The 24,490-nt window shown below is 31.7% G+C and overlaps 2 protein-coding genes across 2 annotated transcripts; both read right to left on the bottom strand.

The window, feature by feature from the left end:
• Positions 1-3,737: 3,737 nt before the first annotated feature.
• SAG18 (senescence associated gene 18) lies at positions 3,738-6,886 on the bottom strand. The gene is made up of 7 exons (XM_011006912.1): positions 6,688-6,886; positions 6,500-6,599; positions 6,295-6,415; positions 6,081-6,202; positions 5,865-5,986; positions 5,602-5,761; positions 3,738-4,002 (listed from the first exon to the last, which is right to left on the bottom strand). The coding sequence occupies exons 1-7, from the start codon at positions 6,815-6,817 to the stop codon at positions 3,888-3,890; spliced, it is 870 nt and encodes a 289-aa protein (XP_011005214.1). The 5' UTR covers positions 6,818-6,886; the 3' UTR covers positions 3,738-3,887.
• An 8,390-nt stretch (positions 6,887-15,276) lies between these two features.
• LOC105111532 (S3 self-incompatibility locus-linked pollen protein) lies at positions 15,277-23,907 on the bottom strand. The gene is made up of 14 exons (XM_011006913.1): positions 23,555-23,907; positions 23,414-23,476; positions 22,775-23,260; positions 22,051-22,132; positions 21,468-21,529; positions 21,202-21,296; positions 20,439-20,518; positions 19,272-19,355; positions 17,850-17,966; positions 17,414-17,499; positions 17,189-17,295; positions 16,226-16,317; positions 16,063-16,139; positions 15,277-15,897 (listed from the first exon to the last, which is right to left on the bottom strand). Exons 1-14 carry the CDS (start codon positions 23,705-23,707, stop codon positions 15,409-15,411), a joined length of 2,073 nt encoding a protein of 690 aa, XP_011005215.1. The 5' UTR covers positions 23,708-23,907; the 3' UTR covers positions 15,277-15,408.
• Between the last annotated feature and the right edge of the window lie 583 nt (positions 23,908-24,490).

Consider the following 24,490-nt stretch of genomic DNA (forward strand, 5'->3'; position numbering starts at 1 on the left):
ACCCATCCCTACCCATCACAACTATTTCTATGGCGTGATTGTGTTGGTTCATGCCAACCTAGTGTCTCTGTTCGTATCGAGAGCTCGAGGTACGTACGCTTTCCCTGGCATCATATTTTTTGAAAAAACTTAAAAGAAAAATTAGTAATAAAATCTTTTTCCATCAGTTTGAAAAAGGCCTTATCGTGAGGAAAAACGTCCCTGCCTTGTGTGGTTTTAGGTACACATTGATTGATAATACTACTCGTAATCTTATCCTCCTACCATAAACATCCTTTTGCTGTGGACATGGTAAAATGGACTCCTCGGGCATCCACAAATCGACATGAGAATAGTTTTTAAATGCTGTGTTTTTAAGGTATGCGTACAGGTGCCATCAGCCCTTCCAACCACAGTACACGAGGGCCCCTTGTACCAACCAGTGGAGTAGAAGGAGCCTTCAAAGAAATTACAGGTTACGTGCAGAAAGCAAATCTCTGATTGCTAGCAGGCATCTAACCTGTGTACAAAATAATATTATATATTTATTTGAGAAACACTGAAACATTAAAATTGAGGCATTAAGTAATATATTATCCTTCTATTTTAATAAAATTAATTTATTGTCCAAGACAGCATTGATGTGTGCATGTGTGCATCGCCTCGAACAATTCGTAGAGGTGTCGTATAGACACGACATCTTATAATGACTGGTGCAAGTGGGTAAATGGGTTTGCCACGTATGTATGGTCCATGTTCTCCCAACCCAACCCTGCGAGCATGGATTCATTTTATTACCATTTTGGGTGAAGCATGAATACATTTTAGGGAGTTTAATGATAGTAGAGATGCTTGGTTGAGTTTGTATACTATATTATATGTAATTTTATAGGTATGATTTTGAATTTAATTTTTTATTAAAGTCTTAATTTTATGTGTTCATGCTGTTCTACTTTTTTATATAAAATTTATTTTTATCCTAATATTTGAAATTAACAAAAAAAATTAATTAAAAAATTAATATAAAAAAATCAATAAAAAAATGAAGATTAGGATCCAAAAATAAATAAAAAAATAAAAAAATAAGAAACAAATATGATATAAAAATAAAATGAATTAAAATGATGAGGTATGAAATTGAAAAATAAATTTATTTAAGAAAATGATATATATAATATATAACCATATTTGATATATGAATTAAATAAAACCAACGAATGAAATTAAAAAACAATAACAATCCAAAATTTTTTTAAAATAAATAAAAAGTAATTAAAAAAATAAAAGTTACAATTAAAACAAAAATAAATGGAAGGACTACATTTGATATATGAATTAAATAAAACCAACGATCTTGATGAAATTAAAAAAAAATAACAATCCAAAAAAAATTCAAAATAAATAAAAAGTAATTAATAAAATAAAAGTTACAATTAAAATAAAAATAAATGGAAGAACAACGTTTTATTTTGACCGGTCAACATAAATTTCTAAGTAAGAAGAGAGAGAAAAAACTTCATCACCATTGACAATGATACACACCCCATCATGGTGGTTTGATATTGTTGACCACATGAGGAGGCTGCAAAGATGCAGGTGACTCCTATTTGCTGATATATTTTTATCATGTATAAATAGACAGGTGCTGTCTATCTTTTTTTTTTAAATAATAATATTTATATTTTTTAAAATATAAAATGGCCCTTAAATCAACATAATTATAACAAAAAAAAAACCTTTATTGAAAAGACTTGAAAGTCACTTGATATTAGTTTAATAATTTTGTGATTCTAAACGTAATTAAATAATTTTATTATGGTTAAAATAGAAAAAAGAATAAAAACTCTTAAAAGACAATTTTATTTATTTTTGCTTTTAAAGATTCATAAGTTATTTTACTATTAAAAAAATAAAAATCATTGTGTCCTCAATTAATTTAATAATGACCGATGAACCATAAGGAAAAAAACTATATTGTTCTCAAAGCAAGTTAACAAATTTTATTTTAGAATGGTAAAATAATAATTTTATTATATAAATTCACAACAAATTATGAGTGTGGGAAATGAATTCTAGAGTTTTAGCTTTTGTTTTAATATCTATTTTAATGATGATAAATTTGTCATTCAAGATGAGTGGCCAAAAGCTTTTATCCTCCAGAGAAAATATAAAGTTGTAGTTTTATTGCATAGTTTTCTCTAATGTTTAGTTATAGGATTTGTAGTTAAATTTAATTTGGTTAATTAACCCAAAAAATCCAATGATTTATATCTTGAATTCACTTTGAATTTTAACTTAAAAATAAAAAAATATTAACTTGGCAAACCTAGTTGATTCATGATTTAATTAATTTGGTTAAATTTGATCTAAATCTAATTAGTTCCACGCAAATGATTTTTTTTAAAGAATGAAATAATATTATTTGAATAAACAATAATTAATTTAAGTTGATTCGATAACTTAATGATAACTTAATAATGTATGCTTTTTTCGGGTCAAATCGTGGATAGAGTTTGAAAATTATGGTTTTACACTAATAGTTTTTGCTTATATTTGCTTGTTAGGCATGTGTTGGTAAATTAAACAGCCTACAAATGATTTATTAGATCACGCATGGAAGATCTATTATTTGGTTATTCAAGATTTATATAATTAATCAGTATGAAGTATGAAAATATAGGGGATTGTTTGGACTTTGGAGAATAAAAATTGTTAACCTAAAACCAACCTGAATGGAAAGGATGGCTAATGAGTTATGGTGCCAAACTTTGCCAACGATGGTGGGAGCGAAGAAAAGGACATGCTCAAAGTGGAGTTTTTATTGCTGTAATTGTAGAAGGGAATTAAAAAAATGAAATTTATTCCAAGAAAACATTTCAAATCTCACCATTAGTTTGGATTGCGCGAGAAAATAAAATAAAATGATAGGGAGTTAAATTATTAAAATATTTATTATATATTAAATCATTTTCATTCAATTTCATATTCCCTTAATTTGAATTCTGTGTTTAAGATTTACCAAACATGGAAAGATCCAAAAATAATACTATTTAGAAGAAAACTTTCCATGAAATTGTTCAGAAACAAAAATATTACTTCAATTTTAAAAAAATTAAAATAAAAAAATAAAAACTTGAAAAATTTGTTCAATGCAAATTTCTTCATTTTTTTTTTAAAAAACTGGAAGAATAGTTTTTCAATTATTTAAATTTATACTGAATTAAAAAAAAACAATTTAAAAGTTTTTCAGTGGTAACATTTAAAAGATTTTCATTTTTTTTTCCAAATAAGCAAATATAATATAAATATTTTTGTTCTTTAGTTAACAATTTATGATAATTTTAAATTTGAATAAAACAAAATTACTATTCGTGAATTAGATTATAAAAAAACAAAATATTAAAATAATAATCATAAATTATGACTTTAATTTTTGTTTAAAAAATACTTATAATCTTAAAGTATTGTTTTAATTTATTTAGTGAAGAAATTTGTAATCGTTCTCGTAAAAAAAAAAAAAAACATGAACATGTTTTTCTAATTTTTTTATTGAAAAGTCAAAACCGAAGGAGCAAAACTGGAAATAGAAAAGAAAAATAGTTCTATTGGTGAACATACCCCACCCCTCCTTTTGCATTCCTTTACTTTCTGCTATGAAAAAAAAAAAAAACACAGCAAATTTTCATTATTTTTGCAATTCATTTCCCTTCCATTTTTTCTCCTCTACAAAACAAAAAGGCTAGGTTAAGCTTTATCAACATATAATTGGTTTTTACTCGGAGCTTCCAAAGAAATGAAATATGACCATGACAATTAGATTAAACAAAGGCTATGACATTTCAGAGGGAACTTTTTGCTTTTGATCTGAATACAAATGTACATGTTTCTATCAGAAGTCATAAAAGCAATTAAGGTGATTCTACAACTGGAACACTCGTGTAAGTAGAAGAGTAGTTCTCTACCTCTGAATCATTCTTTCTGATCCGGGTCCAGGAAACCTTCCACGTCTGGAACAGACTTGTCCTACATGCAAATATTCATTTTAATAGCAGTTAAGTGGCATTGAAATGCTTTGACCGAAAACGAGATTAAAAAAATATAGAAGCAACAAACAAGGGTTATTAGTCATCTTTGCTAGGGAAAGAAAGGTGCAAGGGGCTTGAAATGTTAAAGAGACATGCAGCTCAGTCCGCTAGAAAGTGGCACTGTCAGCATTTTCTGATCAAATTAGTGGCTCCCAAGTGATTGTCATCTTGAAATAATCCAAAATGGTCCTCTCTTGACATAACATGTTCTAGTATCATTTGAAAAATGGCATATTTATTCACCTGAAAATTTTCCAAACTAGTATTATAAAAATTGCATTCTGCTTTTATATTTTTAAAATTTGATATGAAATCTGGTTTTTGGCAAATTCAGATCCACCCTAAAGATCGTTACAAAACTGAATTCACAATCCCATTTGGTCAGTATGAATGGAACGTTATGCCATTTGATTTGAAAAATACACCATCTGAGTTTCAAAGAATAATGAATGACAGATTTAATGCATATGAAAAGAAGTAGACAAGAAGAAAGACAGCAGGAAATTCACTCCCCAATAAAACAAAAACAATCATCCTGGAATAATCCAAAATAGTCCTCTCTTGACATAACATGTTCTAGTATCATTTGAAAAATGGCATATCTATTCACCTGAAAAATTTCCAAACTTGTATTACAAAAATTGCATTATGCTTTCATATTTTCAAAGTCTGATATGAAATCAGGTTTTTGGCATATCCAGATCCATCTTAAAGATCGTTACAAAACTGAATTCACAATCCCATTTGGTCAGTATGAATGGAACGTTATGCCATTTGATTTGAAAAATACACCATCTGAGTTTCAAAGAATAATGAATGACATATTTAATGCATATGAAAACAAGTAGACAAGAAGAAAGACAGCAGGAAATTCACTCCCCAAAAAAACAAAAACAACCACCCTGAAAAAATCCAAAAGGGTCCACTCTTGACATAACATGTTCTAGTATCATTTGAAAAATGGCATATTTATTCACCTGAAAAGTTTCCAAACTAGTATATGAAATCATGCCGACAAGAAGAAAGACAGCAGGAAATTCACTCCCCAATAAAACAAAAACAAAGGGGGTAGGTTGCGTGGTGCTACTGTGTATTCCATATTTTAGCATGTAAAAGGGAATCTCTGGAAATTTATCAGCACTGTAACAGATGGCATGGACAATCAAGTCCAACAACATATACTGGAATCATTAAACAGCGTGCACAATTCAATTTCCAGGCAGTATGATCATAGGAATGGTTGGGAAAATGAGACACCAAGAGAAAATCCTCTACAGGGGGCAGCAGATACAAAGGTAACATTGGTGGAGATTATAAATTCCCCAATAAAACAAAAATTTGTATTAAGTGAAAAGTCTCTTTGATTACCAATCTCATCGGCTTTTGAAGTTACTAACCAGAGGTTACTTGCGGTGTGCAACAAGGAAAAGGACAGTAGATGGAAGAATGTGAAATGGAGCACTTAACAACCTTTGACAAACTCATTCATACATCTAAGAGAAATAACTGCATAAGGGAAAAGAAGTGAGAAGAAAACCTTTCTATTTCAATACTTCTCTTTGCCAGCATAAGTGTCAAGAAAACAGGAACCATTGCAGCACATAAATGCTTCAGAGTGTGTCCACTAACTATATGGTGAGTCCACTTGTATATGGGTTTATCTGCAGCTTCTTCCACCTTAGCTAAAAGATAAAACCCTGAAGGCACGGGCATAGATCAACATCAGCAAGCAAATACCACAGAAGAAGTTTCATTTTGGGAATATAACTGGAAAGTAGCAATGGAAAAGGAAACACAAACCTGCTGCCCAAAGCCAATACAGGGAATGAGTGTACATTGGAGGCAACAAAATAGCCATTAGCGGAATGGCAAGACAAGGAACAAACTGAACTAGAGCATATGGACGAAGGTCATCAAAAAATCTGCATTGCAAATCAACAATCCCACAGAGATCATATCAAAATTAAAAAAAGAACAGAAAAGAAGCAATACACTTTACTGTGTAGGGGCTCTTACCTCCAATAAGCAATGCTAATAACACCAGCCAAAAGCAGAGGGATAATGGAAACAGTTCCCTTTCGCTCATCAATCCTTTCAAGGATAAAAATGGCAACAATTGAAGTGAAAGCAACAGTCATCTGCAGAAAACATTACATACCATATCATAGCATAAATGAACAGCAATGATCACAAGTAAAACATTCGAAAAGAAGGGGGTAAAGTGACTAACAGGCAAGCGATCCCAGACAAGACGATCATCATCAGGCTTAAGATGGTAATAGCCAGAGCCAAAAGCAACAGCAGCCACACCTACGAAAAAACATGTCCAACCCCATACCTCACCTGGCAACCTTTTCATTTTTATTTTAAAAATAATTATCATAAAAAAAACGCAAAATAATAAATTAGAAAAGAAAAAGGCAGGAAATCCTAACCTGAGTTGAAAATAATTGCGATAATGACAGAGAACAAGGCCAATCACACCAATTACAAGGAATGGGAAATTCGAAACCACATTCAATGTGTTCGGTATCCCTGAATTCAATTTTAATCACAAAATCATACATTTTTATTGTTAATAAATAATAATAATAATAATAATAATTAAAATTATTAGAATTACCGAAGAACAAATCACGCTGATCAGCGAAGTTGTGGTATTCTTGAGATTGAGGAATGGCTGGAGTCACTACCATGAGTATTATGAAGCACAAAATCGCTACTACCCATCCGCAAGCGCTGCGTTTATTCATTTCTTCTTCTTCAATCTCTCTCTCTCTCTCTCTGCTCAGAGTCAGAGCCGGGCTTTACAGTGGATTTGATTATTCTACTTTTTATTAATGTGTTCAACGACGACTCTTTTTTATTTTAACACAACGACTTGTCGTCTGTCTCTTCAATATATTTACCACGTCACACAAGCAGTCAGATACGTGTACAAGTGGCATGGAATCCAACCACTTTGAAAAACCAGGACTGACCCGGTGGGTGAATCACGACCTGGTAGATCTAGAGCATAGAGCGATTCAAAGAAATAAATAAAATAAATATATGAGTAATTCGGTTAAAAATTAAAATTAATTCAATAAAACTCGGTTTATTAACCTAAAATAAATTTACAAAACAAAATTATTTAAAAAAAAATAAAAATTCACATGTGTTAACATCCCAAACTAGATTTTTCAACTTAACGCATCAAATTAATTTATTTTCTGCATTTTACAATGTTGCTTTTGTAATTAAATACCTTTAAAACTTATGTATTTGAAGACTTTTGGCATTGATTTGATGATTTTGAATTTTAATCTAAAATTGAAAGTTATTTCTCATAAATAATTTAAAGGTAAAAATAAGTTATATAACTTATTTGAAGTAATTCAAACCAAACATATGTAGTTAATGATTTGAAAAATTAAGAAAAAATTATTTGAAAAAAAGAAATACAGTTATAATGATCTAAAGCAATTATATTCATTGATATGTTGGGAATTTAATGTAAAAGAAAAATAGTCTAGGGACTTGAACAAGAATGACATTTCAGGTTGAAGACTTTTACATGATATGTCTCTTCTTCTTTTTTCTTTTTCTTTTTCTTTTTCTTTAACCATGAATGAATTATCAACTATTATACTTGTATATATAACCATTTCCACGTGTAATAATAGTTATTAGTTAACTTTCTTGTACTTTTATTGTGGGTCAATTTAATTCTTTTTATACAAATAAGATGTCCAAATATTGATAAAGGTTTTTTCTAAGAGAAGAAAAGATTAAACTATGAATTCAAAGTCTAATGTAAAAGCTTAAAAAAAAAATTTAAAGATTATAAACACAAATAAATGCTAAAAAAAATCTATAATAAATCAAATACTAAGTTTGAAAATTGAGAGAGATATATAAACAATAATATCTAATTCAAAGATGAGTTGGATGATTAGTCAAAACTCAGCTTAACTTAAAAAATATTTCAGGATGTCATTATATTGATATTAAGATGATGAAATCTCGAAACTATGCTGATTAACCTAGACTAACCTATTAAACCTATTATTTGGTCTATAGATCTAATTAGATTTAATAAATTTTTTTAAAATATTTTTTTTATTTAATTATATGATAAAAAAAATTAAAGCTCACAATCAAGAAACTAAATAAACTAAAAAAGAAAGAAAGAAATATCATTATAAATTGAACAACAAAAAATGTTTTCAATATCATTATAGATTGTACAAAAAAAATGTTTTCTAATAAAAAAGAAGAAATTCTTATGATCTTATTCAAAAACATAGTAAAAATCAAAAAATATCTAAATATATTTCTAATTAGTTTAAGAATTTAATAAAATAAATTACAAAATAAATTTTTAATTAATTTAAAAATAACATATAAATTTTTTAGCAAAAAGAAAAAAAAACCAAGCAAGGCGCATTGATCGGGTGGCCCAAGGCTTCCGCCTTTAAAAACAAGCCTATACATGCAAGCCTGACAACTCAGGTCTATGCACTTGAGCATTGATTTTCAGTTTGGCTTGGGTTATTTTCTTAACAATAAGCATCTTTTGGTTCAATTGAAATTTTAAGCCTAAACCAAACCAAACCGGACCATGAACACCCCTACCTCTACTAGATTTTAAGCTATTCTTCTCTCATGCCGCTTTCGAGTTGATTGTGTTATGATGAATGGACAAGACGTAGCATATTTCCTTATGTTTAACAGGCTTGTCAAAAATTTCTTTAGCACTTTTATACAACACTTTGTTTATGATAGGAAATTCAAAGACTCATAAGTGATAGCGCTACTACTTATAGTAGAAAAGTTCAACAAAACCAAGATGTTTTAGTTATGCTTTGGAGCTTTCAAATTGTCTATTAACCATGTAGCCTTATTATCTCCAATGCGTTTGAAGAGAAATCCAATGAAATCCTTCTAAGTCAAGCTTTTTAGCACCAAACTTTTAATCCTATAGGATTTATCAACAACATTACATTCTCACTAACATCTCTTACACTCCTATTAGCAAGCCCTCGTACCCCTATAAATATTATAGACTACACGCAACAACTCTTGAATCTTTAATTATAACAACATATATAGCTTCAGCTAGAGAGTTGACATGCCTCGAAACTCAGATGTTGTAAGGAGTTACCTTCGTAGATATACTAATTCAGGACAAGTCCAAATATTTTCCTCTCTTGTAGCATTTTTAATCAATTTTATGTTTACAAAGAAAACCCAAAACATTTTTGAATCTAAATGAAAGAATATTAAGCTTCCTAAATAAAATAATATTAAGCTTCCAAGGAAAAGAGCAAAGCATATTTATTATATTTCACTAACACTTACTCAAAATGTTGTAATATAACCCATTAATTTTGTTTCCTTATTAGGCTTTTTTTTTTTAAAAAAGCAAAGCATATTTATTACATTTCATTAATATTTACTCAAAATATTCATATATCACCCTTTTTTGTTTTCCTTTTTTTCAATTCTACATGGTCTTAGTCCTTTCTACTGCCACCTATTTTGACGTATAAAGCGCAAAGAATCTAGTAGAACAATATGGTTCTATATCAATTTTTAGTGAAGATCTCAAAACAGCAAACAACCTACAAATAATGTACATCATCATCAAAAAATGAGGTAAGATTTCATAACATGACTTCATTTCCATGCTTAGTGACTTTATTGACTAGATTTATGGCCATATTGCAAGCACTTAACTATGAAATAATCTTTTGGCGATTCTCTTTGCTAGATTTATTGCCTTATTCAATTTTGAACTATCTCTAAAATGAGAAAATTTATTAGATACTCAAGTGTGTATCGATGGAGAACATGCTTTTTTAGGTTCTCAATAGTTGCATCCACATGGAATTGTATACTTTATAGAATTTTATTTTCACTTTATAGCATGCTTTGTGGTTGTTGTATGATGAACCAAAAAGTTCGTTCTTCGTAAAAAACACTAAGGTTAAACCCCTCTCTAGAAGAATATGGTAGAGTTGAATTCAACTTGGCATGGACTCAGCGAGGGTGTTGAGTCCAAATACCAAGAGGAACTATCCCAGGGCAGATTTAGCTTGGCATGGGCTCGACCAAATGTTAAACTCAAGTATCAAAGGGACTTGCCCTAGGATAAATCCAATTTGGCATGGGCTTGGCTAAGTGCTGAACCCAAGTGGTAAAGGAACCTGCCCCTAGGTGGATCCAACTTGGCATGGGTTTGGCCAAACGCTTAAGCCCAAGTGCTAAAAGGACTTGCCTTAATTTTGACTCAACTTGGTATGAGTTCGACTAAGTGTTGAGTCCAAGTATCATTAAGACCTATTCAAGGGCGAACCTTACTTGATACAGGCTTGGTCAAACACTAAGCCTAAGTGCTAAGGGGACCTGCCCTACGACGGACCTAACTTGGTATAGGCCCAAGTGCTAAGGCGACTTGCCCTAGGGTTGACCCAACTTGGTATAAGCCCAAGATCTAAGAGGACCTGTCCTCGGGCGAACCCAACTTGCAATAAGCTCAACTTTGCACTACGCTTAGGTGCAAAAGGAAACCCTTGACAGACACTAGTTAGCAATTATTCATTTTCATCTTTAGAGATCCTTAAAAGAGTAGAAGAAATCCTGATATCTTTTTTTTTTTCCACAGACCATAATTGAAGTTAGTGTTAGAGATATTTATACCTTATTAAATAACTATGTTAGGGACATCTAATCCTTATTAATGTCATAGTGGAAAGATGCACCTCTAACCTTTAGAAAAAAGGAGACTATCAGTTTTAAAGAATATAAATACCTTTTAGACCATCCAAGCAAGAGGTTCATAAATTTTATTCTCAAAAGATAAATATTTCTGAGTACTATAATATTTATTACATTAAAATAAAAACAAACAATTTTGTTCTTGAAATTTAATGCTCTTTGTCATATTTATTACATCTTTCCTTTTAAAAATTACTAACTTTATCATTGAAAGGTTCTCAAATCTCCTAAAAAAAACTTTTTATATGTACCAAAAAGATAATTTCTTATATGTGGAGATTAGAAACTTTTGAACAAAAAACTTTGATTAACCCATAATCTAACTATCAAAGAACTTTGTTCCTAAGCATATTAGATTTGAAGCATCATCATTTTGCGTTGTTTATGGGAAATTAATCAAGAAGTCATCATTTTCCTTTCTATAATATATCTTTGAGAATTGGACATCTCTAAGCCATTTGATGGATGGTAATCAAGATAACATTGGGATGAGACATACCATGAATCTCTTTATAATTGTTGGTACCTTTAGTCTATCAGAGGTTTAACAACTCTTTAATCAGTTCAAATTCCTTGTTGACTTTATAATTGTTGGTACCTTTAGTCTATTAGAGGTTTAACAACTCTTTAATCAATTCAAATTCCTTGTTGAGGTAGTGATTACTAGGTAGTGCTGACCACTCAAGAGCAAAATCAAGCCTAACAACATGTTCAAGTCTTGGAGTAAGAGCCAACACCCTCATTTCTAACTTTCAACCTCAAGCCATCTCCTTAGCTAGAAGAAGATTACATTGCCTATAGGATGCTGAGAAAAATAATACTTGGAGTTTTTAACCTAAATGATCCCCAAGTCTCCTTAGAGGTCGTTCTTGTAGGCACGAAGCTCTCACAACCAATAATCATTCTAGATATGATCCCTCTAGACATCGTGGGATACAAGATAGTTATCATTCTTATTGTTCCATGCCAAAATTCTCCAGTTCATCAGAACACAGTAAAAAGAGGTCAAGAAAGAGTTTTGCAGTTAGACATGTCATTCTCCTCAAAGTCTAAGAAAACTTATATAAATAAGAACTATGCTTTGATACCAATTATTGTTATAGAATTAAGAAAATAATAACAACTAATGAGAGATGAATTAAGTGTTCCATTAATAATAACAAATATTGCAATTAACTCAATTAAACATAATAGACATAATTAACTAATAATAAAATTAAAGTGCTTAAAGTAAAGATTATATGGAAAAAAAATTACAAATTTAATTATTAACGTGGTTCGGCAAGCCTATATTCACACCTCAAACACCAAAAAGGTCTTGAGTATTGTATTCTTTACTAATTCAAGCCAAAGATTACAATATCTTTAATGAATCCTCAGTAAGCCCTTTTCACAACATGAAGAAATACATTCTTCAAGATTTTTCATCTTGGTGTTGATGAATCTTCACTAAGCCTTTTTCACCATATGAAGAAATACATTCTTCAAGATTTTTCATCTTGGTGTTGATGAATCTTCACTAAGCCTTTTTCACCATATAAAGAAATACATTCTTCAAGATTTTTTATCTTTGTGATGTACCTCACCAATGACTAAGAGTTTTTCACTTAAACTCTTAGAGGATTATAATTGTTTGAAATATAACAACACTTTTTCAAAATGTAAATAATACAATTAAAGCTTATATCTTTATTGCTCATCTAAAAGCACTTAGAATGTATAAAGGTGTTTAAGTGTAGTGGGTGTAAGAATTTATACTCTTGTGCAAGAATATGAAGGTTTTAACAAACAAATATAGGTATGATTTAGGATTCATGATTTGAAGTTGTTTTTTTTTTATAGCTTATATATGATATTTATTCAAATTCTATTATCAATTCCTTATATTTATTTATTTATTTATTTATCTCTACCAAAAACTAGTCGTTATTGTTTCTCTGACAAATAAAACTGTTGATCGGTTCACTTGGTATTGCCAAATGGTCGACCAATTCAACTTAAAACGTAAATTTGATATTTTTAAACTTGTTGAATCTTGAACAGACTAAATGCATATCAATTCTATATCGCATGCAATGTGAGAGGTGTGAATTCATTTTAATTTGTGCTATTAAGTAATATATAAACATTTATATAATTAGTACTAAAATAAATCTTTAAGAACAAAATCTTTATTTGTTTTGTATTTTGAACTTGTTGATTTATTTTTTCACTTAATTCTTCATGCTTGTTGATTATTATCATATAAACTTGTTTAAACTTAATCTTTACTAAATATATTATTAATTTATTTTCATTTAATTGCTATTATTAAAAAAAAATATTAATAAGTGACCCAAAGGTCAACAATCCCCCTATCTCCTTTTTCATAATGACAATTAATATATACATATAGATATCAAAAGATGAATCTCCCTTTATATTTTGCAATATTGTCCCTTGGAGACTTTAACAATTAATAATACTTTATAAATATATGTTCCTCCCCATTAATCATATAATCATGTTTTATATCTATTTTCACTAGTTCTCTCCTCCTTTGTCATCATAGAAAATGCACTTTTAAGTACTAATCAACCAGCTTCGACGGCACTGTTCACTTTTGTTAAGTGAACAACGCAGAGTGAATTAATTCACTCTGCACACAAAAGTGAATATGCGAATAGTAAACAAATTTAATTTTTTTAATTGTGTTTTATTTAAAAAACTAGTGTTTAATATTATTCAATGATATTATGGGACTCACTAAAAAATAGTATAGAAAAGTAGTTTCAAGAGAAACATCTTGCACCAGCTTCGACGACATGGGACTCACTAAAAAATAGTATAGAAATGTAGTTTCAAGAGAAACATCTTGCACCAGCTTCGACGACACTGTTCACTTTTGTTAAGTGAACAACGCAGAGTGAATTAATTCACTCTGCACACAAAAGTGAATATGCGAATAGTAAACAAATTTAATTTTTTTAATTGTGTTTTATTTAAAAAACTAGTGTTTAATATTATTCAATGATATTATATAAATTAGAAGGAGATCGTGTGATGATATAACTTTTGCAGAATTTGATAGTAATTCTAGTTTTGTTGCTGATGATATTTTACCTAATTTTATTGTATGCTCAAAAACCATAAAAATTATAGTCCTTGTCGGATGAATTTCGTACATGATGGAATTGTAGATAGTTTAATAGAACAATAAATTTTTTATATAAAGTATTATTTATTTCATGATATAATAGCAGTAGTCAAATATACAATATTTAAATTAAAAACCATCAATATTAATAAATATCACAAAACACATTAAATTATTTTTTGTTCAACCTTAATTTTAACCATAATTTTAACTAAACATATATGAATACCAAACCAAAATCTACTAAAAATACTTTTTATAAAATAATTTTTTCAAACTACAATAAAAAAACTATCACAATACCAAACATACTCATAATATCCATTACAATTAGGAAAAGAAAATATAAAAACATGAACAAGACAAAATCATGAAAATGCTCTTGATACAATCACCTAGGATAATGGATATTAAGAGAGTAGACTTGCCATCATAATCTTAATATCTTATAAGTTAGTGGCTATATATTCTTGATTAGCTATAATGTGTGTGTGAGAGAGCCTCAAGTTAGCTCATATCCATTACAATTAGGAAAAGAAAATACAAAAACATGAACAAGACAAAAATGCTCTTGATACAATCACCTAGGATAATGGATATTAAGAGAGTAGACTTGCCATCATAATCTTAATATCTTATAAGTTAGTGGCTAAATATTCTTGATTAGCTATAATGTGTGTGTGAGAGAGCCTCAAGTTAGCTCATATCTATCTCTATACAGTTATCTATACAGTTATGTGATCTTTCATTTTAAATCTCCAATCTCCATGAACTAGCATTAACAATTTCAAATGAAAAAAATTGTAGGTGGTGTCTCAAATATATCAATATACTTATTTTTATCATGCTTTTTTTCAGCATGAATTCCAACCTGATGTTTAGAGACTAAAGCATTATTATCGGTCAATATATATCCCATCTTGTTAAAGGTTATGGCTATCTATTTCTATTATTTTTAACTATTTTCATTGTTTTTAATTATGAGTTTCTTTTTATATCGATGACCAGAATCTCAAAGCACTCAAATATTGTAGTTCATTCTCTTTAACTATCTAAAGGGACGAAAATTTCAATGCACTTAAATATCTAAAGTTTTAGTAACATGATATTGAGCCCTATATATATTTTCATGTTCATTTGCTACTTAATCCTTGTGTTTTTTCATTACAATTTAATTGTTTTTCTTCCTCAAATACCCTACATTTCAAATCAAATTTTCCAAAACAAAATTATGAGTGGTTCCTTGAAATTTCAGTTAATTTTGGTCAAGGTACTAAATTAGAATTTTCAAAACCAAAAGGACTAACAAAATCATCAAAATTATAACTTGTTAAATATTTGATTTCTTCTTTGTGAACACCACTATATATTTTTCAAAGTAATATACAGAAAGATCTATGGGATACAAGACTACATATTTCCAATCTCCTTCACAGGCCATGCTCGCTATTGCTGGGCATCTTGAGTTTCCCGGTTTTCAGGTCTGGGAGATTCAGCATAAACTTGTCCTTGATCTCTCACATCTCTAAAAATGGAAAGAAATGAGTTGAAACCTTCAGAGGAAGCCCCTCCTAGGATCCACAGCAACAGTGAGCTAAACGAATTCATGGACCCGGAGTTGGGATTGGTTTCTGATTGCTGAAGATCCCCTTGACCTGGATTCTGCATAGGATTATCTACTCTCTCTCGGATGTCATTTTCCAAGGGTTGTTCAAGCCCGGGAGCTCCTATTCCATTGGCAGGTATTGCTTGGTCTGGTCCAGGTCTTAACACAGGCCCAGAAGCCATGTCTGCATTAACTGAACCCGGGTTCCTAGTGTTCAATCTAGTGATATGTACAGTCGAAGCAAGGATGGTAGATGAGGTGATATGGAAGTCTGGGTGTTGCTGAAGCTGTGAACGCCGGTTTTGCATGAACCTTTGTAGAGTTGGTACCTGAGAAGAGCTCTTCCATATTAGAGAACTGGCAACAGCAAAATAAAGAAGAAACATAAACTTATGTGTGAAAATTGCAAGCTTATGTGTGAAAATTCGACCTATAGAAAAAGAAAAGAATCGACATGGCAATGCCAAAATACACAAGAAGATTCAGGTTGATACCTCAAAACGGTTCCAGAAATATAGGATGAGGTGTTGCATAAATGCTGCAGTTGTGGAGAGAGCCAAATATGAAAAGCCTGGAAAAACATTGAAGTGATTTTCTCAGACAGAATTGATACTAAGAAGCTAGAAGATTGACCAAGAAAAATCACCGAGTCCATACCATAAGCATAGGAGAAGAAGTAGATGTGGAAAACCAGAAAATAGAGCAAAAAGAAACGAGGAAAGAACTTCATTGATATTGGCGTGCGGACACTGCAAAATATGGCAGATGGAATCTCAATATAGTCAACCGGAAAAAAAAAAAAACACTGAAATAATAGACACTAATGTTTTTACTCAAAAGACACTAATAAAAATATGGAAGACAAAAAAAAAGAAAAAGAAATAGCAGTTATTACCCTAGGAAAAGAGATTTCTCACAACACAGAAAAAATCACAAAAACCAAAAAAAAATATAAAAGAAACAGGACAAATTGCAACAAAAATAGTCCTCAAGTTAAACAATAAAAACGAGCCCAGGAGCCCAACCATCACTTCAAAGCCAGAGTGAATGCAAGAAGTTTGGCACTTGTTCTCTACAAACTAGGAAGCTACTGATTGTGATTGTCCACAACCAGACCATTTCAGCACCAAAACATGCTGGACCACCAAGGCCAGCTTTACCTTCAGTAGCATCTACTCTGTGCTTACAGATCATGGATCACAAAAAATCAAGTAATCATAGTCATTGGGATTAAGCACATCCAACATAGGTCAGCTATAGCCAGCTTGTGGCCAACATAGTCCATTGCAACTCAAACTACCATTGGTAAGAGCAAAGCCAAATTGAATGTTAAAATAAAATAAAATACAGGCGCAAACAGCAGTCTTGATTAGAGTGAAATGTTTGTTAGCATGTGATCAACAGCAATTAGATGGAATACAACCAGATCATGAATATACATCACATCAACCAAGGACAGCATGCATAAAAGATGCAACACATACCTGATCAATGTGAACAGTTCACACAACCAAACAAGAAGGACAGCATGCATAAAAGATGCAACACATACCTGATCAATGTGAACAGTTCACACAACCAAACAAGAAGGACAGCATGCATAAAAGATGCAACACATACCTGATCAATGTGAACAGTTCACACAACCAAACAAGGATTAAGACCATGAAAGCCAACAGCTGATCATCGTAAAACTCGAACAGAAAAAATAAGATACCAATCATTATCTGCAAAGCTCAGCATACAATTCTCATCAGTCATTAGGTCAAAGAGATAGCTACTAGCAGAAAAAATAGAAAAGAAAATAATATAAACTATAAGCAACTGAACATGATGTGCTCTTACAGGTACAAATACGAGTGACTCAATCACATGGACAAAGATCAGCTGAAAGGTTGGTAACCGATGTCGAGCATGGTGCTGAAGCTGCACTGCAAAAATTCAGAAAAAGAAACAGCCAATCATATTTAAAGGAAAAACAAACTGAAATACAAAGCCTCACATCAACCATTTGCAGTCTCACTCAACTACTAGTGATAGATTCAAAGTTCATTTTTTCAATGTAACATGTCAACCAATCCTTTTCAGATAAATCATTAGACACTGGCTGAACTTCCCGGAAAACTAAACCACCAAGAGTGCAAGGTTTTAAGGAGACAAATTAGTTACTATTAACTCAAGTAGTTTTAACCACAAGCAAAACTTCAAGGATGAATACACTGCATCGTGGTAGCACCATTCTAATCATCAAAATACCAACTCCATCTGAAGATACACATACCTGTAAATTTCAGCATACGTGTTTGTGTCTCTCTCAATGTAAATGATACTGACATCGTTGTGGTAAAGAAAACAAACAGTGACATCATAAGCACGCCGCACTTGGTCACAAGATAATCTTCAGGGAACGAATAGAAAACCATAATCATCAGAGAACTATCTATATCAATTAGTCCAAATCAAGGAAAGAAATGCTTCTGGGATACATTTAGAAAGCACTAATCTAAGTGATAGTTTTATAAATGCCAAAGGCAGCAATCACAATAATATAAGCTCAAGCAATAAAATCATAGGAAGAAGAAAGATCGCACATGGACAACTTTTCCAAATAAATACTGCGGTTTTTGTTCTAATTGCAGCTCCAACAGACTATTAAATGCCAAATGCTCAAGATATCAGTCTCTTCATGCTTGTTTTTAGGGATAATTCTCATTTCAGCCAAGTATCAAGTCAAATAATAGTAGAACCACTAGACCGTATAGGAAGATTTCTATTCGCAGAAAGAGTTGCACTAGCAGTAGGCACCTTAGGTTTTAGTGTAGCTCTCTTCTTCAGAGGGTGAGAGGAGGGCCTTTAGATAGAGAAAGAAAATGGAAAGTCTGAGGCAATCTCGTGTTTAAAGAAAATCAAGGACCCTGCAAATTAAAGTACACTCTGTACCAAAGTCAAAACATAGCCAAGATTCTACAAACACCTCCTTGTCTTTTCCATCAAAATATGCCTCCTACTGCCTCACCAAAATAGTGTCATAGCAGCCATTGTTATTTGTTGATGCAGGATTGAGAAAAAAAATTGCTTAACTTGCAAATTCTCCACTCAGTCATGCCCAATATGAAGTCCTTTCTCACACTCATTTATTCAGAGGCCTTTTCAGTTAGTAAGAGCAGAAACCTAGCAAAATCCTGTCAATCTCTTAACATATTAGCCTATCTCTTTTTCCCATTCTCTTTCCTTTTGTTTATTTTTTATGTTCAATATTCTTTATGAGAGTTTGCATCCAAACTTCTTTACCATGCTGGAAAAAGACAGTGATAAGATGGAGAATTTTAGGATTGATGGATCCTATGTAAAGGTTTGGTGACTCGAGAGAACTCTATATCAGTCAAGACACTGCAGGAAAAGCCCTAGCTTCCCCAATCAAAGAAAGCACTGAATTACATCATCAGGGCTTTAAAAATAAATAAGCTTTTACTTCTACAGCTATCCATTTGCCACAAGGATTTGGTGGTATCAATACATAGAAAATTCTAATTACTGTTCCTTGAGGTTCTGCACAAACATTCAATCAGCATTCCCACTAGGCACGTGCATCTTGCATACAAAAAATTTAAATGCTATTTCATAACAGCAGCCTTAGATATTGCAACCTCATTGTATGAAGAGTACTGCACAACTAGATAGATGGAATGATAAGTCAACAAACCTCCAAATTTTGCAGGGCCTTCTTGTGGCTCTTGCACATAACTAAGATTATAAAACTCTTTCGTTTGGAAATTATAAAGGTAACCTGAAATAAAGTACCGTAAGATAATTAGACACAATGACAAACAAAAATCATATCAGGACACCACATATCATTTCCAACTCAATGTGAATATCACAGAACATAGATTTGAGATCCATTTGGCAAAAGCATTTGCATATTTTTGTGGTCCTGGTTGTTACCATAAAGAAACATTTCATAATATGATCACTTAAAAGAGTCTTTGATGTCCAGTTCACAAAAACAGAGCTTTAATTTATCAAATTGCCAAATAAATATGACTTAGAAAATCTCAAAGGTGACACAACAATATCCCATACTACCAAATTCTCTGAAGCTTCTTGGAAAATGAGCCTTCATCAAGTCTTGTCGATTGTACAAGTGAACTTGGAGTGTTTTTGAGTGATAACTACAAGCATCTTCAAAAAGCCTTGAATTGAGGCTTTTTGTTGGGTGACCTATTTTTGTGTTGATAACTTACAAAATGGTGGAGCTGTGGAAGGAAAACACATCCCTGATCACCCCCAAAGACCAACATAGCTTTTAATGATGTGTGTGCCTGTGCACATGTGCATGGTTTCCATTATACTTCTCTCTTCTCCCTCAACCATCTCTTGATCACATGACCTTCAAGGTCAGACAAGCTCCCAACCACAAGCTATGGTTAGGGAGAAGCATTTGCCAGCATCTAATAAACCATAACTAGCTATGCTACAAAGAAAATAGCAAGTAAACAAAAATGTATAGATGGAAGGAAAGCAGCAAGTTGGAACATGACAGAAACATATATCACCATCTCTGAAAACCAAGTCCAAGTGGAACCCATATAGAGTGAAAAGGTAGAGAAAGAATTCAACTGTTCCTTGATGATACAGCTTGAGATCAACAAAAGGTGCATGGATTATGTCAATATTTGTTACAAGGTGGTGGCATGTCTGACAATCATTGACTATGGTTTAAGTGACTGATATTACTGACACATGACATACAAAAAATTCTTGACTAGAGAAAATGTATTCATGAAATCAAATTCCAATATTTGATAACTGTTGCATGTAACAATTCATGCACTAACTAGTACAACAATCCAAGCAACTGAGTTTTTACCTTGACCAGGAGAACTCAATAAACTATTCATCAGTATGGTGTCATATCCAACAAGTCTGTTTATGAGAAGTTGCTGCCATCTGGAATAAGAAAATATGCATTAAGTGGTGACAGCTACATGCACAAACGTTCTAGTCAAGATTATATATTGCATGCATTATGAAACAATAGAGAATTATTCTCAAATATTCACAGAAAGATCTACGTACATTTTCCAAAAAGACTATTTGAAGGTTCACTAAGATTTTGGACTTTCACACTTAGACCAAAGGAACTGAAAGTAAAAACTTTGTATCCCTTAGAAGTCCTCTGAAATTAGCTTTGTTTTTTCTATTTTTTGCTGATGGGATAATCACTTCATCAACAGGCACTATGGTATACTATATTGGGCGAACTTTGATTTAAACTAAGGCCCAGTTGAGTTAACATTACAGTTGATGCAATGAGAAAAATCAATTTAATCTTACATGACTCTTGGTGTTCTCTTTAAATGCCTGCAATTTACCTCTTACATGAAGTAAATTTTGTGTCACCAAACTCCAGAATTATCTCAATCTCTTAACTCCAAACGTTTCAAAAGAATCCAACTACAAAAATTCAAAACCTGAATGGAAGGCAAATTACCAGAACCATCCAGCATGAATGTCTAAGGGTTTCAATTTAAAGCTTATGCCAACATTAAAATTGTCCAGCGAAGAACTTTGTTGATTTCATAGAACACCAGGCGTGCTGTGCATGGTGCGTGTTTAATAAGAAATATAACCTGTTTCCAAAGCAGGGATGCCGGGCTGATATACTAATGTTAACAGTACGTATATTATGCCGAGACTTGGCTTCTTCAGGTAGCAAGAAGAAACCCTGCACACCAAAATTTTTTATAATGTCAGAGGAAACCAAATACAAAGCTTCCTGACTACAGAAGAACTTTTTTTCAAAATCTGAAAACATTTCTACTATGGCATCAACAAAAGCAACAAAACTTTACACAGTGGAAAGACAAGTTAATGAAGAATGAAAGTGGAATTGTACCTTTTCCATGGTGTATAAAAAAGTTGGTTCAAATGCTTTATTCTTCTTCTCAAGCCAGTGCACTGAAATAGATAGCACAATTATTAAGCATATGCCACAACTACAATGGACAAAGAAAGTCATAAGCTTACATGCTTCGCAAAACTTTATAACATGTGCAACAGAATCAGTATATTTAACACCACAAAATGATACCAGTAGGCTACGTTGGCCACCACAATTAAAATAGATTTAATACAAAAAAATTGACACTATTAAACTAACACTAATTATCCTCTATGCATGTATGACAGAAACAAAACCTCTCAAAAATCTGTATTATAATCACTAGTTCAGGTTTAACAGAGAAAATACTTTAGTTTGGTAGCTTTTTGAAGCCACAGAAAACATGACATATTCAGTTCCACAGCTAAATCTTCAGGTCATGCTCTGAAATGAAATGGTCATTCAACCCGGCTATGACATTCTAAAGGGATGGATGTTAAGTTCAATATGAACATGAGAATGACTAGTTATGTCAACAAATATGAGGTCATAGAAACATCCAAAACACTCAACGAGTTATCATGGGACCAGTTATTACCAGCAAAAGAGTTAAGCCTGTCCAGGTAAAGTATTCTCAGCCACTTAGGAACATCAAGGTTTACATGTATGCCTGTAATATCCTGCACTTGAAAATTCAAATTCAGAAAAGGAACAATTGTTTCCATAATGCATATAATCAAGTTAGGATCAAGTAAGAGCTGCATTTAGCATGCCCTTATGATCTATCAGACCTTTTGAAACTTTTCAAAGTGCAAAACTACAAAAATGTATGCGTTAAGAAATATTCACAAGTTATGCCTGGTTAAAGGTAAGGTAAAATCAAGCCAAAATATATTGAGAATTAGACAATACTGGAAAGTCATATGCGTTATCAAAAGAGACTGAAGAATAAATGAAATTGGCATGAATAAGCACTGACTGACAAGGACAATAGTTAAAAGAGAGATTGAAAGGGGAAAAGGGTATTCTTGTAGCATAAAGAATAAAGCCCTGGACAAAGTTAGGAAAATGCAATTATAAAATCTTGCATTCCCTGGCTTTCACTTGAGTAGGTCCATAGAGGCACACACACAGGATACCCCAAAGAAAAAGGAAAGAGGAGTATTGCTTAGAGTGAACTAAACATTTAGATAACTCAGGATGAAATAAGTTTGGCGAGGGTCAGCCCTAATTTCCAAGTTCATATGTTCTACTAGGACAAAACCCAAAATTGAGGCTTAAGAGTTCATTAGATAGCAGAAAAAAAATGAAAAACAACTCACCCACAACTTCTGGAAACCTCGTAAGATTTGCTTAGCGAGTCTCCAAATGAAAGATAAACGCCGGTGCCACTTTTTGCCAAAATGGTTGATGGCTGCTTTAACAGTTTCCTTGGCTGATATAGGAAAGCTACTGCGTGTGTCTAGTTTATCCGTTTTAGCAGAAGCCGCAGGTGGAACATTATCAAGTACAGGCAAACTAGAGCTTTCAGTATTATCTTGTTGATGATGTTCAACATCAGTAGTTTTCCAGAACTTGAAATCCAGTTTGCCCTTACGAGCACCAGAACCAATCCAATTAAACCACATCTTTGCAGCCAAAAAGGGGTCCCCTCCATCTCCTTGATCGGCAATCGGCAATTCAACTTGGTGATCGGTTACAGCATTGACCACGTGATCATCATCAGGAACATCATCATGATCACCATCATGATCAATAAACACATTAGATTCAGACTCATTCTGTGACCACAAACCTGCACTAGTTATCTGATCAAGAAAGAACAAACAATTACCACTTATTGCTATAACCCTAAACAAACAAACAAACAAAAGATCAAAAGGTAAAAAAAGAAAATCAGTAGCAGGGTTTTCTTCTTCTTCTTTTTCTTCTTCTTCTTCCTCTTTTTTTTTCATATTTACCTTGATTTGAATAAGCTGGGCTTCCCGTGTTTCAACCCCAGATAGCTGACTTGAACATCCAGGCTACATATAAACAAAGAAAAAAAAAAATATTTACATGGAATCTTGAAAACCCTAAAAAGAAATGATAAAAGAACGTACCTGTTGGACATAATTGGCGTGCATAACAACAAGGATGCAAAAAAGAGTGATGGCAATGAACAGATACATATACTCAAAAGCAGCCCTGACTTTTGGGGTTAGCATCTGAGAGAACCTTTCTTGAACCCTTATGAATGTCTGCTCTGTATCCATCCCTTCTCTTTACAGTACAATACAAGATGATGATAAAGATTATTATTTTGCTGTTTTTCTCATCTCATTTCGTTTCTTCGACACGACGACGATAAGATCAACCTTTCTTCTCGCTCTTCTTTTTTATTCTCCTTCTTCAAATTTGGGGTCAATGCCTTTCAATTTAATGTAAGCTGCTGCTTTTATTAAAGCCAACTGGTATGACTACTACTAATATATACACGTCCGTTCGGTACACGTCCGTTTGGTAATACAGTTACAGATATTTTGTTAAAGTGTTTTTCTGTTAAAAACTGGAAATATATAAAAATAATATATTTTTTTATTTTTGAAAATTATTTTTAAGAGATTCAAAACAAAAATTAATTTTTAATAAAAAATATTTAATTTTTTCAAAAACATAATTTATATCATTTGTAACTAGTTATTGGCCCAATCTTGGAATAATTAAAAAAAGTAAAAACAAAAATAAAATGATTACTTTCTTTATACTTTAATAATGACAATTTTACTTAAAAAATTATTATTTAAAGAGATTTTTTTTTTAAATTTATTCTAATTTAATAATTAAAAATAACATTGATAACCTATATTTTTTAATTTCTTTTTATTCTTCGAATGAGTTTGGCTATAATATGATTGTTGTTGCTTTTTAAAATATTTTTCATTCAGAAAAATATATCAATGAAAAGTATATCAATAATATTTTTTATTTTTTAAAAATTATTTCTAAGATCTGTATATCAAAATAATTTAAAAATATCAAAAATATAATAATTCAAA

The sequence above is a fragment of the Populus euphratica genome, unplaced genomic scaffold (assembly GCF_000495115.2).
Source record: "Populus euphratica unplaced genomic scaffold, PopEup_1.0 scaffold301.1, whole genome shotgun sequence".
Classification (NCBI taxonomy): Eukaryota; Viridiplantae; Streptophyta; class Magnoliopsida; order Malpighiales; family Salicaceae; genus Populus; species Populus euphratica.

Excerpts from the sequence above, each read along its gene's own strand:
- LOC105111532 (XM_011006913.1), bottom strand. The coding sequence starts at position 23,707 with ATGGATACAGAGCAGACATTCATAAGGGTTCAAGAAAGGTTCTCTCAG. Across the intron at positions 23,477-23,554 it reads ACGCCAATTATGTCCAACAG|CCTGGATGTTCAAGTCAGCT; the intron begins GTACGTTCTTTT and ends GTTTATATGTAG. Across the intron at positions 17,500-17,849 it reads ACGTATGCTGAAATTTACAG|TGCAGCTTCAGCACCATGCT; the intron begins GTATGTGTATCT and ends GAATTTTTGCAG.
- SAG18 (XM_011006912.1), bottom strand. The coding sequence starts at position 6,817 with ATGAATAAACGCAGCGCTTGCGGATGGGTAGTAGCGATTTTGTGCTTC. Across the intron at positions 6,416-6,499 it reads CGCAATTATTTTCAACTCAG|GTTGCCAGGTGAGGTATGGG; the intron begins GTTAGGATTTCC and ends AAAAATGAAAAG. Across the intron at positions 5,762-5,864 it reads GTATTGGCTTTGGGCAGCAG|GGTTTTATCTTTTAGCTAAG; the intron begins GTTTGTGTTTCC and ends CCGTGCCTTCAG.